Below are 14218 nucleotides of genomic sequence, written 5' to 3' on the forward strand. Positions count from 1 at the left end.
AGCGACCGTAGCACTTGTGCAATTGTTGAAGTGACCGCGATGTAGTATAAGTAGTTGAATTATGAATGTGTTTGTGAGCACTATACCATGTACTTACATGGAAATGGTCAAATACACTAAGTATTCTTCAGTGACTTAATATATTTGTGCTGTTTGGGCGGTTACAGTGCCAAATATCTCTCTATCCTTCGTCAGACTTGCACGTACTCATCACAAGGTTTCGAAAAGGTACCATTCTGTCAATTTGATTGTATTGAAAATTTACTGAGTCTTTAGAACGCTCAGAATTTTATTTCCTGGTAAAATTTCTATTGATGCGTGTTTATCTCGTATTCCCCTCGACACTGCAATATGCTCTAACAACCGCCATGTTTTCTCCCGGCGATCACATGGAACAAGAGCGGCTTCCTGATTGATTATATCATGGTTGAGCTACCTTAAATGCCTCCAAAATACTGCTCTCTGATTGGGTAGGGTCCACATAAAACATTTCTTCTCCTGAAAGGTGAGTGGCCAAAGGGCACGTAAAGATATATCGAAGACATGACCTTGATCAACACCAAGTGCGATTCCACCGATCGAGTTAACTCAGCTTTGAGACAAAGAATCGTGTCGCAGATAGAAGAAACTATTTTTAACATCTAATCTCTACAGTAAATTAAAACAATTTCTTTCATTGGTCTACAAAAAACTCGTGCCCCTCCCTTAACCAATCAGATGCAAAACTGAAACAAAACGAGTCTTGCGTTTTCCCGCGCCTTAGTCAGTTTGTTTGTGGCGGCTCCTTGTGATATGATCTTTAACATGATGGTTTTTTTTTTCCTTTTTTCTCTGGTCTTTTTCATAAGTTTGATGTTCAAATTATACCCTTTAAATTGGAGAAATTAAAAAAATTCATTAAAGGGGAAAAAAGACATGGCTAAAAGCGTGCACTAAGCCCGTTACTTGAAGATGCAAATTATAACCTTGAAAGCAACGACTCGAAAAACGTTTCGAGTCAATGTCGTGAAAAACTGCGCAATTTTTCCTCAGATTATACGTAAAATTGTTCCATTCGCTCAACACTTCCTACCTATCAAGTTTTTTTTCAAGTGTGGCTTGAAAACCTTTGTTTCCAGCTACCTCAAATTGTGCCGTGAACCGATGAAATGACGCGCGTGATTAGTGCCAGTACAGGCTTAAATGAGGTAAGTTTGGCCCACCATATCTTTTAAATATGCACGGTGACCTATCTTTTAAATTGTATTTTCCGAAACAAACGTTGGTAGGAAACATTTAAGAAGAGCTTAAACAAATTGCTTTTTCTGAGGAATCACCTTGAGGCTAGTTTTTTTTTCTACGCTAGAGTTCATTTTGAAGTAGTCGAATGGAATCAAATTCTCTATTGTTGAAGTTACTTGATGAGCAACGGATTCGTGTTGAAAAGAGCATTGAATGTCCTTTTGTGCCAATGTGAAATAATTTATGGATTAAATGAGGAGTTTGGATCAACCATCGAGGTTTACTCTTAAGTTGCTAAAGCTAACGGTTCCTCACGTGATCGTGGAAAATATCTCTCCCCTTGTCTTGGACGTATAGCGGTCCCGCCATCTGATTGGTTCATTCGCCATTTATATGCTCAGATCCCCTCTGAGTGGTTTGGTTCCGGTGAAGTATCGCACTTTGCTGATCAAAGGTTCTGATCACCGGTGTGTGTTGCTGACACGAAACACACGAACTCACAATTACCATTTACGAATCTTCCCTCCCGCGGCGTCAGCTTAAGTGTGCGTTAATATCAACTGGGAAGACCCCTTCCATCGAAACAAAGAGAGGTTGCAAGAATATCGAGTTAAGTGATGAGTTTTCCAATAAGGGCTATCGTAAAACTCAGAAGAATCCTTTTGATAGGGTTGGTAATTGCTGGTGCATTCTATGCAGTGATGTTGATGCCAAAAATGCTGCGGCTATTAAGAAAACTGAACCAGGAGGATATCGGTAAGGAAATAATTTTTAGTAGAATTGCTTCTACCTTAATAGTACCGCTTGACACTGGAAAACACCTACAGCACCACGCGAGTTTATTGGTCAATTGTAGTCTAGCGTTCCCCATCAAAGTCATTTGTAAAACTGAACCAACGTCACGTTGTTTCAGTTTTATGAATGACTAACACAACAGCCGTTTGGGAATTTACGCAGTTCTGCTTCCCTTTCACTTTATAAATTGGCTTACCAAGTGTAATGGTCTGTTATTACAAGGTGCTACAGCTTTTTTATTACAAAGTAGGATAAGTTTTATTATTATATACTCAACAAAATATCGCGTTTCTGATTGGTCAATGATGAATGCATAAATAGGTTATAGAGTGCAATAGAGGTTATAGAGTGCAATACGGAGAAGTTGCCATGGAATCACCGGGGAAGCGCCAAATTTGAACAACAAATTATAAGAAATGGCTGACAGCCGGTTTGCTTTGTCTTCAAGAACTTCACGCTTGATTTACCTGTCACAACATTACATTTTTGATTGGTTCAAATAAAACATGTGAGCATTTTGAAACCCATTGAAGTGTTTTTTGTAGTACGTAAGGCGTGCAGAGTAGCGCGATGGAGTAATTTTGTCGAGAATATAATAAATAAAAAATCGTATGAACCTGCTCGTGCATTTCGTGATTTATGGTCACTCGTACCCATAAATCACGAAATGCACGAGCGGGTTCATACGATTTCCTATACTTACTAAGTGCGCCAGGCGACAATTATATTACAAAATGCGACAGGTATAACAAGGTCCGACAGCACTGTATTGTGCAATGCCTATTACAAAGTGCGATAAACGAAAAAGTAGACAAAAGCAAAGGGAACGTTTGTTGATCGCTAAGTGTGATTTTAACGACTTTTGTGTGAAGCTCAAAGCTAATTGTCTTTAAGATAAATACCAAATTAAAGGCAAAAGGACCGCTTTAACAACCATGATGGATGTCTTCAATTGCTATTTGGGGGAACTCAAAATTTTATAACTGTCTCTTAGTGAGATGGTACCAACGGAGTTAGAACAATGCGGCTAATCTCAACTTTAATGAATAAATCGTTAATTTCCACTAAATTTGTAAATACAGCCGGACCGTCTCAAAAACTATTTCCCAAAAAAACTATTATTATTGTGAGGCTTAGTTTTTACCAACGGAGTTGGAACAATGTGGCTAATCTCAACCTTAATGAATAAATCCTTAATTTCCACTAAATTTGTAAATACAGCCGGACCATCTCAAAAACTATTAACTAAAAAAACTATTATTATTGTGAGGCTTAGTTTTATTCAGCTTAGTAAACATCACATATTGATGTATTTTCAGTTGCGAATTAAACTCTTGATAAGTAACAAGTGATATATATTCTTGTGATGTAAATTGCAGTATTTTTCATAGATTTCCAGTCCTGATAAAAGTCATAAGAGCAAACGTGTAAAATAACGATAATTTTTTACGCGTGTTCGCGCCACTCTGTCAGGTTAATCAGTGAATTAAAATTTAGCTGTTAGTAAACAATACATGTTGACGTATTTTCAGTTGCGAATTCCTAGGTAATTAAACTCTTGATAAGTAACAAGTGATATATATTCTTGTGATGTAAACTGCGGTGTTTTTCATGGATTTCTAGCCTTGATAAAAGTCATAAGAGCAAACGTGTAAAATTACGATAATTTTTTACGTGTGTTCGCGCCACTCTGTCAGGTTAATCAATGAATTAATGGCAAATCATTCAACATCCTCAATCTAAGGTTGTTTGTTGAAATTTTTCTTGAATTATGGCCGCTAACAATACTGAAAGTTTGTATAGCTTACAGACACTGACGTTCAAAATTTCCTAGAAGTGGAAAAAACCAAAATACGAAAAGTTACTTGGCTTTGGTTAGAATATTTCTCGTGGCTGAGCTAAAATCAGCAACCGGAAGATTTGGCGCCGGTCGACTTTGGCCGTGTATTTGAGCAAATTTCTTCTGAGGTACGGAAAAGTCTATAACTAAGAATTTGTGAATTATAAGTTACGCCCATTTTTTTTTGTAATGATTCAACGCATTTTTTCATCTTGAGCCTTGTTGCCTTCGCACTTTACGACTTTTTTTGGCGGATTGTGAATCCTTATTCGTTTCGTGTCTTAATAAAGTCGGCTTTCCTTTTCTTTTCAGCAAAGGCCTATTGTGTACATAATAAACAAAATAATAGTGATTGGTTGCTTGTAGTTATGAAATTTCTCTCCCCGTGTTTAGCTCAATATCTCACTCATTTGTTGTGCTCACCTGTGAGATGTCGAGTTAAATACAAGAAGAGAAATCCCATATCGATGCGCGCCCGTGTATTATTCTCTGTTTCCTTAGACCAAAAAAAATTGTGACAAATGAAGCGAATAGACACAACAAAACGGAAGAAACATAATGTGTACATCCAAGAAGGCAGAACTTATTCTTTGAGAGAGACCTGAGAAGCTTTCTGCCATTTCGCTGCCATTTTTCACAATTTATCTCGTTTTTCCGACTGGGTAGTATTTTTAAGCAAAGACGTCGGTTACTACTTAAAGCCGATAAATAACTTATTAGTCCTCTCTTTTCTCTCTCTTAAATTACTTCGGTTGACAGTGAAGAAATGTAAAATGGTTTCCGTGTTTACATAACCTGATGTAAACACGCGGGAGGTTGGGAGAACACGAGATAAGCGTAGGAAACCACGACGCGAAGTGGAGTGGTTTCCAGCTGATATTTTAATTCTCTCAGACAATTTGTTCGTAGTGAGAGTGTACTACAAATACGCTTTCGATGGGTCTTTCTAGGTCCGTTCAATGTGGACATTTGTACCGTTAACTGGACAGCAGAAACTAAGGGAATTCAACGAGAAAAAGCCGCATTAAATCCCCTTGTGTCTAGTTGAAGTGTCTTATTCGAATTTAGTTTTAATAGAGGAAATACCAGATTTAGGATTTAAAGGTGCACATGCGCTTTTTTATCTTATGCGCTTTTTTATCTTACGCGCTCTCTAATTGACAGGTGTCAGATTGTGACAGATACTTGTAAAAATAATGTTTCAAAGTTCGTTTGGAAGCCTTTTAAATCACCTTTATCCTTAAGCAAATGAAAATGTTTCGGTGAAGCCTCTCTTTAACTTGCATCACCACTATTTTACCTACTTATAGCTTAAATTACTCGCTTAATATTTGTTAAGTTTATGAAAGATCTTGCCGTAATTACAGCCCTAAATCATTCGGGTTATTTTGAAAAGAATTTTGTTGAGTTTAAAAACATATTAAAAATGTTATTCACCAGCCAAGGTCGATCTGTAAAGGGAAAACTTTGCCCTCTTTCAAGACCTCGGGCAAAGTTTTTCCCAATACGGACTTACCGGCTGGCGAACAACATGTGTGTTTTAACGAATTGTGCCGTATTTTGACGAGCCCGTATGACGAGTCAAAATACAAACAACAATTTAAAATACTCAGCGATACTACACAGCAAAACGTCTAATAAGATATGTATTATCCAACTGCTTTTTTTCTGCTATATATTTCTGCTCATGATTTCTCATGAGCGGGGAAAAGCAAAGCGGATAAAGAAGCGTAGCGCGCGCAGCTGACTGGTTAAACAGGCATTTTTACAGTACAAAATAACAAAGTGACCAAATAAACGTACAATATTGCAAGTAATGTGTACTCTTTTCGCGCGATATTTGTTCTCTAGTAAGTGCAGTACACGTAGGTACACGACAGCGCTGTTGAGGAATGGCTTCCGTATCATGAGTCCGGAAATGACTGACTGGCACAAGAACCAAAATTCCTCCAACAGTAGCTTTCTTTTAAAAGGTAAATCAGTTCTGGTTGTTGATCGTGGATAAATGGTACGATAACGAAGTGTTCACTTATCAAATAATTGCGGGACTGCAAGTGATCCTGGAATTGTAAGTGATCCCCAAGGCTGGGCCGCTACTTTTGCAACTTTTTGCATGGCCAGATCGCCATCGTAATTCTTTTCTTAATTCCGGTAACTTTCGTGATATCTCTCGATTTTCCAGTCTTGTGGGTCTGCATTAGCTGGAACTTTCTACGGATAGATTCTTTGTAAAATGAATAACAGATGAGTATGAAAAGTCACGACAGCAGTGCGTTAGATACTGACCGCTGATTGACCGCAAAAAATGCAATGCCACAAAATGTTTGCGCAAGTAGGAAAAAGTTTTGTTTGCCGATCGTGGATAAATGTCATCATGATGAAGTGTAGAGTTCCAAAAATGACCCGGACTCGCAAGTGATATAGATCGATAGATAGGATATGGATCGATAGATAGGAATGGATCGCTACTGTCATAATTCCTTACATGGCCATTTCATCTTTTAAGTTGCGTCACTCGGTAAGCAAAGTGACCCCCACTACAATATTATCCAATATGATCCCATGCCATTCGCCAAACAGTTTACAACAAGAAGCAATATCCAGGTATGATCTCTATATTAAGTATGGCAAGGTGACCGTCGAGTTAAATTTCTAAAATAATTGACATGTGGTTTGCTAATTTGTGCCGCTTATTTCGGGTTGTGTTCACCATTCGCGCTCTCGAAAGCGACGGTAGCACTTGTGCAATTGTTGAAGAGACCGCGATGTTGCATAAGTAGTTAAAAAATGAATGTGTTGGTGAGCACTTTACCATGTACTTACATGGGAATGGTCAGATACACTAAGTATTCTTCAGTGACTTAATACATTTGTATTGTTTGGGCGGTTTCAGTGCCAAATATCTTGCTATCCTTCGACAGACTTGCACGTACTCATCACAAAGTCTCGAAAAGGTGCCTGGCCATTCTGTCAATTTGATTGTACTGAAAATTTACTGAGTCTTTAGAGCATTCAGAAATTTGATTTCCTGGTGAAATTTCTATTGATGCGTGTTTTATCTCGTTTTCCCTTCGAAACTGCTATGTGCCTTAACAACCGCCATGTTTTCTCCAGGCGATCACATGGAACAAGTGCGGCTTCCTGACTGGTTTATATAATGATTGGGCTACCTGAAATGCCTCCAAAATACTGCTCTCTGATTGGGTAGGACCCACATAAGCCATTTCTTCCCCTGAAACGTGAGTGAGCCAGAGAGCACTTAAAGATATATCGAAGGCATGACCTTGATCAATACTAAGTGCCATTCCACCGATAGAGTTGTGCATTGATTGAGAAGGAACCTTTCTTATTAAATCAAAGACAGGTTGCAGAAGTACGTACATAATTCCAAAATGCGTTGTTCGTTAAGGAACTTCGCAAAACTTACATTCGTCATTCTGATGGTGCATGTCCTTGCAGGGGCATTTTATTCAGTAATTTTTGAAACAAATCGAAGTGTTAACGGTAAGTTACCATAACATTTGTTTCTGTTTAACTCGCACCACACCCAGTGGTCTTGTCCACTGCCGACCTGACGAACCGACAATGCCTCCCAACGAAACGAAAAATGAATCAGTACTTTCGCCCATTTTTTTGACTAAGTCAATTTCAGTGCCTAAAGTGACAACCATCCATAGTAAAGAACTTTCTCGTTATTCAACGCTATCAAGATAATTATCTCGCTTTCAATTCTCCGCTAATTTGTTTGATTGCACTTGTATTGTTTTGACATTATGTAGTAAGCCTGAAACACTCGACTTTCACAGACGGGCTTTAAAGCCATTTCAGGGACACTTGTAAAAAATGGCCCCGTATTCTATTAACTCTTTGCCCTGTTTTCTATTACCGATAGAGTGAAAGCTCTCTCTCCGATAAGCGAAAGTGTAGAGAAATTTATTCATATTTCAAACGCCTGGCAATCTTGTTTCTCGACCATACTTTTCGTGTGCTTGGAACTGCAATCGCTCTGAAAAACTGCTCGCTCAAGATCCCAAATTTTTAAGGCTTGTGGGTGCGAGCAGATGAAAATGTGAACCATTTCTTAAAACACTTTTTCGACTGAAGTGCTTGCTTAGACTGCTGCACGACTGAATATTGGTTGCATTCTCAGCGCACATCGTAAATATATATTTTGACCAATTACGAATTTATGCTTCTGTCTTGGTTAGGGTTATTAGTTGATCTCGTTAAAACAGTGTTATTGTCCCTTTTAATATTTAGATGGCGAGTCAGTCACTTCATGTATATGTTAGAAAGTTAAACGTCTTCGTTAGCGTTTTTTGTTGTCACAATATTAAAGCAAACGTTGAGTTGTCGTTGTTGATATTGTTTTTGTTTGAACTGAAATTCCATCACTTTTTATTTTTTGAGCTGCGCGTTTGAAACTACCGAGACAGCAAATTAAAACTGTAATTTCCTTTTAACTGCATAGACAAAACTTTATCATCAACAAAATAACGCTTCTTAAATTAAATTTGAAATCTAGAGTAGACATGCAAGAGGAAGATACGGTTGAAGTACGACTTTGCTCTGACGTACGTCAAAACAACCCTTAGCTTAACGTTAACGCGACTGTTTAATAATTCGTTATAATTTCGATCATTTATTTTTTTTTTTGAGGTGATAGTAGAACGGTTGCATTTTGCAAACTCCCTTTATCAACACCTAGATTTCTAATAAATTTCAATTGAATTTTAACAGATTCCCAGAATATCAAACAGATGAAAAGAGAGGCACTGGTAAGTAGTTAATTGAAATTCAGCGAGTGGGGGTAAATTTTCTACTCGTCAAAATTCTTGCTATGAGGATGAATCTGGTCCCATTCTCGATCAAAACATGTCATTTTTACACCCGAAGCAGACCTGCTGGTCTATAAAATCCATATCTATTTTCAAACCTTTGGTTTTGGAATTCATTACGCTCTCCCGCAGAATATCATTACTTTGAAAAAAAAAATTGTGATTTTTAAAGTTATCAATTGTACTTAAAACAATATAATCTTAAAGGAGTGCTAACTTTCGGATTTATGTCTCTCAGTATTTTCACACAAATCGAATGCGACCAATTTTCAACTTTTCGGTTTCATTTGCGCTCATTTTCAATCCAAAGTAACTCTATAAACCTGTTTTACTGAAGTACAACAATTCAAAAACCCTTTGCCGAGAGAAAAGACTGTTCTGGAATAAAATGTTTTTCCTAACTGAAATAAAACTATACTTAACCTCGCTGAAATCCCGCAATCATTAAAACACATGTCCAAGACAAAAATAGACAAAGGAAAAAGTGAACGAAACTTATCCTTAACAGATTAATGGCTTAGGATTAGAGACAAGGGTCATTCCCCGAGAGAAGAGAAAGGCCATTTTCTGCACGACTTACCTTTTTCACACTGGGCTCATGTCTTGAAGAGCAGTTTTGTCGAAAACATAATTAAAAATTTGTTCCAAACAGAGAGTCTTTCCCAGTAGTACACAGAACGCAAGTCACACATAAATCTACCGTCACCTTGCTCAGATGGCCAACGACTGACTTTCCTTTTGCTGGTTGGGAAAGCCTCCAACCACAATTTCGTTAAAGAAGGAGGTTTAAAATCCTTAGGGGAAACTAGGGTTTTTTTTATTACTCGCCCTTCGTGTTCTTGAAACTGCAATCGTTCTGCAAAAACTGCCCGCTCAAGATCCCAAATTTTAGAGACTTGCGGGTACGAGCAGATGAAAATGTCAACCATTTCTTACCACACTTACAACCAATTCTCTAGCTACGTGGAGTGGCAAATGGAACGATATATTCTCTCTTTGTTTTAGTTAGTGGTATTTAAATGTTAAACTGTAAAATTTATTTCTAAAGCTTAGTAACATTTTAACCAAAACTTACAATAGTGTCAGTTGAATATACCAAAAAAATTGGCCAGAAAGTTTGGATTTACATTACATGTAACTAATAATGGTGCAGTAGCTGTATATCACGCGCAACTCCCGCAGCGTGGGTGCCGAATTTGAGAATTGTTCATATTCACCTTAAAAAATAGTTCGAAAGAATAATTTTGGTTCCTTCCTTCTCAGTCTCTCTCTATGGAATCAAAAATATGACCATGTTTATACGTTCCCTTGGTGTCTTTAGGTATCATACAGTTATCCCTGACACATAATTTTGTCCCCGAAGCAAGTCGCACAAATGCGATGATTGCAGTGACAAATTGGGACACAAAGACTTGTTTTGAAAGCAGTACTCACGAATCGATTCGTGACGAATCCCTGTTTTAGCCATTTATAGCCTTAAATGTTCCATCCTTGTTGAGAATGTTCATCAACTTAAATCATTTTTAATTTCGCTTTTTTCAGACCAGACTTTTAGAGGAAAGATATCGGCCTTGGAATTCTTCTGCTTGTACCAAGCAAGGTAGAAGAAAACCTATTCAATATGTCGTCAAACATCACCTTATCGTGTCCGAGCGTTACAAAACACTCTTCTGTTTCGTTCCTAAAGTAGCATGTAGCAACTGGAAACGAATTTTTCACGTTTTAGATGGACATTTCAACTCGTCGGAAGATATCTCCCACGAAACTTCGCATGATTCAGGAAAGTTACGCTTTTTGAGACATTATTCAAACGCTACAGTAGTAAATCATATGTTAAAAACATACAAAAAGATTGCATTTGTTCGCGAACCTATGGAGCGATTTCTGTCAGCCTACCGGAGTAAATTTGCACCCGTTGATCCCCCTAGAAGGGGATTTTACTACAGCACCGGCCTAAACATCATCAAGAGGATGCGGAAGAACTCTACAGGGTTAACTCCACATTATCCCACATTTAAGGAATTCGCAAATTTCGCGATTACTACGCCTGTTAGCTCTCATGATGAACACTGGGATCGTCAGCATAATTTATGCGCTCCGTGTGATATAAATTATGACTTCGTTGGCTTTTATGATAATATCAAAGCAGATGCTGACCTCGCTCTTATGTTGATGGGAGCTGATGAAGAGGTTACATTCCCAAATATCGAAGCTGCACCCGAAGGACAAGGATCACAAACGAAGATGAAGACTTTCTATTCAGGAATATCACAAGAAGAATTCACACGACTGCAGAATATATACGCAAAAGACTATGACATTTTTGGATTCAAAAAGCCCAGTTATCAAGAAATAGTGAATCCCTGAATTTCTTCAGCAAGAAGGAAAAGGGGAGGCAAACCACAGCACGAAAAAGGATTGCTGTTTAAAATGGCGTACAGCTATCACAGCTGTAGACAATGTTTGTTAACATTGCCAGACACTAAAATTTTAACCAACACAAACTTGATAGGAATTTGATGAAACCGGTAAGCTCACTCACCTTTGAGACACGTCGCAGATAGAAGTAACTAATTTTATCATCTCATTTCTTATTGCGATTTCAGTAAATTAGAGCAGTTGTCTCCAATTTAATTCTCCGTTGGTTTAAGAAAACTCGCCACTCTCTCAACCAATCAGATGCAAAACTGAAACCAAAGAGTCTTCGTCAATGATGTTTTCCCGCGCTTCAGAGAGTTTATTTGTGGCGGCTCCTTATAATAATAATAATAATAATAATAATAATAATAATAATAATTACTTTATCTAACGAGGGTTACACAAAGCAGTAAATATACTAAAGAACCAGTGACCCTCCTTGTGATATGGTCTTTAGCATAGTGGTTTCTTTTTTCTTTGGTCTTTTTCATAAGTTTTGTGTGTAAATTATACCCTTCAAATTGGAGAAATTAAAAAAATGCATCGAGGGGGAAAAAGATATAGCTAAAAGCGTACAGGGCAGCCCGTTACTTGAGGATGCAAATTATAACCCTGAAAGCAACGACTCGAGGAATGTTTTGAGTCGATGTCGCTAAAAACCGCGTGATTGTTTCACAAATTATATATCAAATTGTTCCATACGCTCGAGACTTTCTACCTATCAAGTTTTTTTCAAGTGTGGCTTTTAAAAGCTTGTTTCCAGCTACCTCAAATTGTACCGCGAACAGATGAAAGGATTCGCCTGATTAGCGCCAGTACGGGCTTAAGTGCGATAAGCTTGGCCCCCATATCTTTTAAATATGCTTGGTGACCTATTTTTTAAATTGTATTTTACGAAACAAACGTTGGTAGGAAACATTTAAGGAGAGTTTAACAAAATTGGTGGTTAACTTTTTTTCTCTTAGCAATCACCATAAGGCGGCTGGTGTTTTTTTTTTTGGCGACATTTGAGTTCATTTTGAAGTAGTCGAATGGAATCAAGAAAGAAATGTTTATTATTTTTATTAAAATCACAACTAGCAGCTAGTAATTGAATTACTTGCACAATGTACGTAATTTATAATAATTTGAAAAGCATATATTACGAAAGATATAAATCGTATAATAATAAATTCTAAACATAAAAAATTAAAAAAATTATTAACAATAACCCTACTTAGATTTACATTTGCTCTTTTGCTGTATAATGCATTATGAAGGAATTTCGAACCTTTTGATTTTGATACCGGGCATAGCAAACATTCGCTTATTCCTTAGGTTGTACTGAGAGGCGTCATTGCGCGCAGGTAGCAGGTCAGCTAGTTTATGCTTGCCATTACTCTCTTTGATCTGATTGAGTAGACTTACGCATAACTCTTCTCGCCTATCAAAGAGTGTTTTCAGATTTGCATCTTCTGGCGGTTTTTTATACGATGCCTCTGGATAAGAATGGAATGATCCCTAAAACTCGCTTCTGAACCCTCTCGATTTAATCAGACAAGTAGACTGGTTAGCTAGAATGGAAAGCTTGAGGGGCATTTTCTAAGACAGAACGAATACATGCGCAGTAGAAGTGAATTGTAGATGTGTAGTCAATGCCAGCGCGCTTAAGTTGCTTGGCAAATAGATTCGCTGAGACGCTTTCACAGTAACATTATCTACGTGGTAATGCACCTCGTTTGGTTTCCTTCGAAAGTTTATGCGGAGTTCCTTGCACTTCAACGAGTTCAGTTTGAATTTATGATCATTTTTTGATCATGTCAGTTTGAATTAATGATCAATTTTTTGATCATGTCCTTCAATTTGAAGGACAAGATCCACTGTGTCTTGTATCTTTGTTGCACTGGACTTGGGAACAATTTCTGAAACCGTGGTATCGTGGGCAAATTTCCACATACCAGAAAGGGGGTTGCTCGAGATAGCGAGGTCATTAATCATGACCAAAAAGAGCCAAGGGCCGATGCGGGTACTAACTACAGGGCTAACGGTTCCTCATGTGATCGTGAAAAATATCTCTCCCTTTACCTTGGACGTATAGTGTTCCCGCCTTCTGATTGGTTCATTCGACATTTATACGGCCAAATCCTCTCCAAATGGTTTGGGTCTGGTGAAGCCGTTCTGATCACCTGTGCGTGTTGTTGATTAACACCAAACACACGAACTCACGAATACCGTTTACGAATCTTCACTCCCCCAACTTAACCCTTTGCCACCTGTATGTAACGTGTGCCTATCCAAAAGTTAAAATTTTGGAGAAACGGGAAAAGCAAACACAATGCGCAGTTAATTTTTATAAATCATCTTTTCCTAAGCACAAGCTCTGGTGAACGAAGACCATTTAAATGAAAAAAGCCATAGATGCACACTAACTTTTTACTCTAAAGAGCATAACTTTCAAAAGAACGAAAATATCACAGAAAGACAGAAAAAAAAACCTAATTTATCTGACCTCACACAGATATTTTGTGGTCTATTGGTCCGCAATGCGTGCTTGTGTGGGATTTCAGTCAAAAAACCGTTGATGCGGTATGGATTAGCTTTACAGTGAATTAAATACATTTGGTCATGTTATAATGATAAATGTCGAGTAAAGATTCCGTAGATTCCCAAGGTGCAGACGAGAAAAGCTTATGGGAGAAGCATGTTTTGACTTCTAGTTTTGAGGAAATTAGGGGTGCTTAAATAATCATATGCAGAATAATCCGGTTGGGATGACTGGTCAATAATGGTAACAGTTTTTCTAAAATCAGCAAACCAGCCGAACGAGATGTTTTCGGCTAATGAGAGACTGGAAACTGGAAAATTCGGCAAATGGTAAGGAAATTTCCGCTATTCCGTTCGGAACTGAAAAAGAGGACTACCTCAGGAGGAAGCCTACAATTTCTGAATGAATTTTCAGGAAAAGGTGCTTGCGATTTAGCAAAAAATCCGGAGATTCAGGTTGAAAGTCAAATGGAACGGACACTTTTGTGGAAAATCCGTTCGGAAATTGTAGAATACCTCCCACAGTAGTCCTTTTTTCCGTTCGGATACATCTAAACAAAAATTGACAGTTTTACTCTGTGAA

The 14218-nt window shown here is 37.9% G+C and overlaps 1 protein-coding gene and 1 long non-coding RNA gene across 3 annotated transcripts; one reads left to right on the plus strand and one right to left on the minus strand.

Moving 5' to 3' along the window:
- The first annotated feature begins 1836 nt into the window (after window positions 1-1836).
- Window positions 1837-12322, plus strand: LOC113684185 (carbohydrate sulfotransferase 11). 2 transcript variants are annotated; one of them, XM_027201522.2, is made up of 3 exons: window positions 1837-1977; window positions 8597-8634; window positions 10237-12322. In XM_027201522.2, exons 1-3 carry the CDS (start codon window positions 1839-1841, stop codon window positions 11059-11061), a joined length of 1002 nt encoding a protein of 333 aa, XP_027057323.2. In that variant the 5' UTR covers window positions 1837-1838; the 3' UTR covers window positions 11062-12322. The 2 variants fall into 2 exon arrangements, with proteins under 2 accessions (XP_027057323.2, XP_027057322.2); XM_027201521.2 differs by lacking the exon at window positions 1837-1977 and adding an exon at window positions 7148-7360.
- Window positions 4909-6271, minus strand: LOC149034984 (uncharacterized). The gene is made up of 2 exons (XR_016182332.1): window positions 6143-6271; window positions 4909-6067 (listed from the first exon to the last, which is right to left on the minus strand). It is a non-coding gene; the product is annotated as an uncharacterized LOC149034984 (long non-coding RNA).
- Window positions 12323-14218: the final 1896 nt, after the last annotated feature.

Source organism: Pocillopora damicornis, chromosome 13 (assembly GCF_964200805.1).
Source record: "Pocillopora damicornis chromosome 13, jaPocDami1.2, whole genome shotgun sequence".
Lineage (NCBI taxonomy): Eukaryota > Metazoa > Cnidaria > Anthozoa > Scleractinia > Pocilloporidae > Pocillopora > Pocillopora damicornis.

Bases quoted from the DNA above. Each gene is read 5' to 3' on its own strand.
- LOC113684185 (XM_027201522.2), top strand. From the start codon at position 1,839: ATGAGTTTTCCAATAAGGGCTATCGTAAAACTCAGAAGAATCCTTTTG. The intron at 1,978-8,596 runs GTAAGGAAATAA...GAATTTTAACAG, and splicing joins ACTGAACCAGGAGGATATCG to ATTCCCAGAATATCAAACAG. The intron at 8,635-10,236 runs GTAAGTAGTTAA...CGCTTTTTTCAG, and splicing joins AGATGAAAAGAGAGGCACTG to ACCAGACTTTTAGAGGAAAG.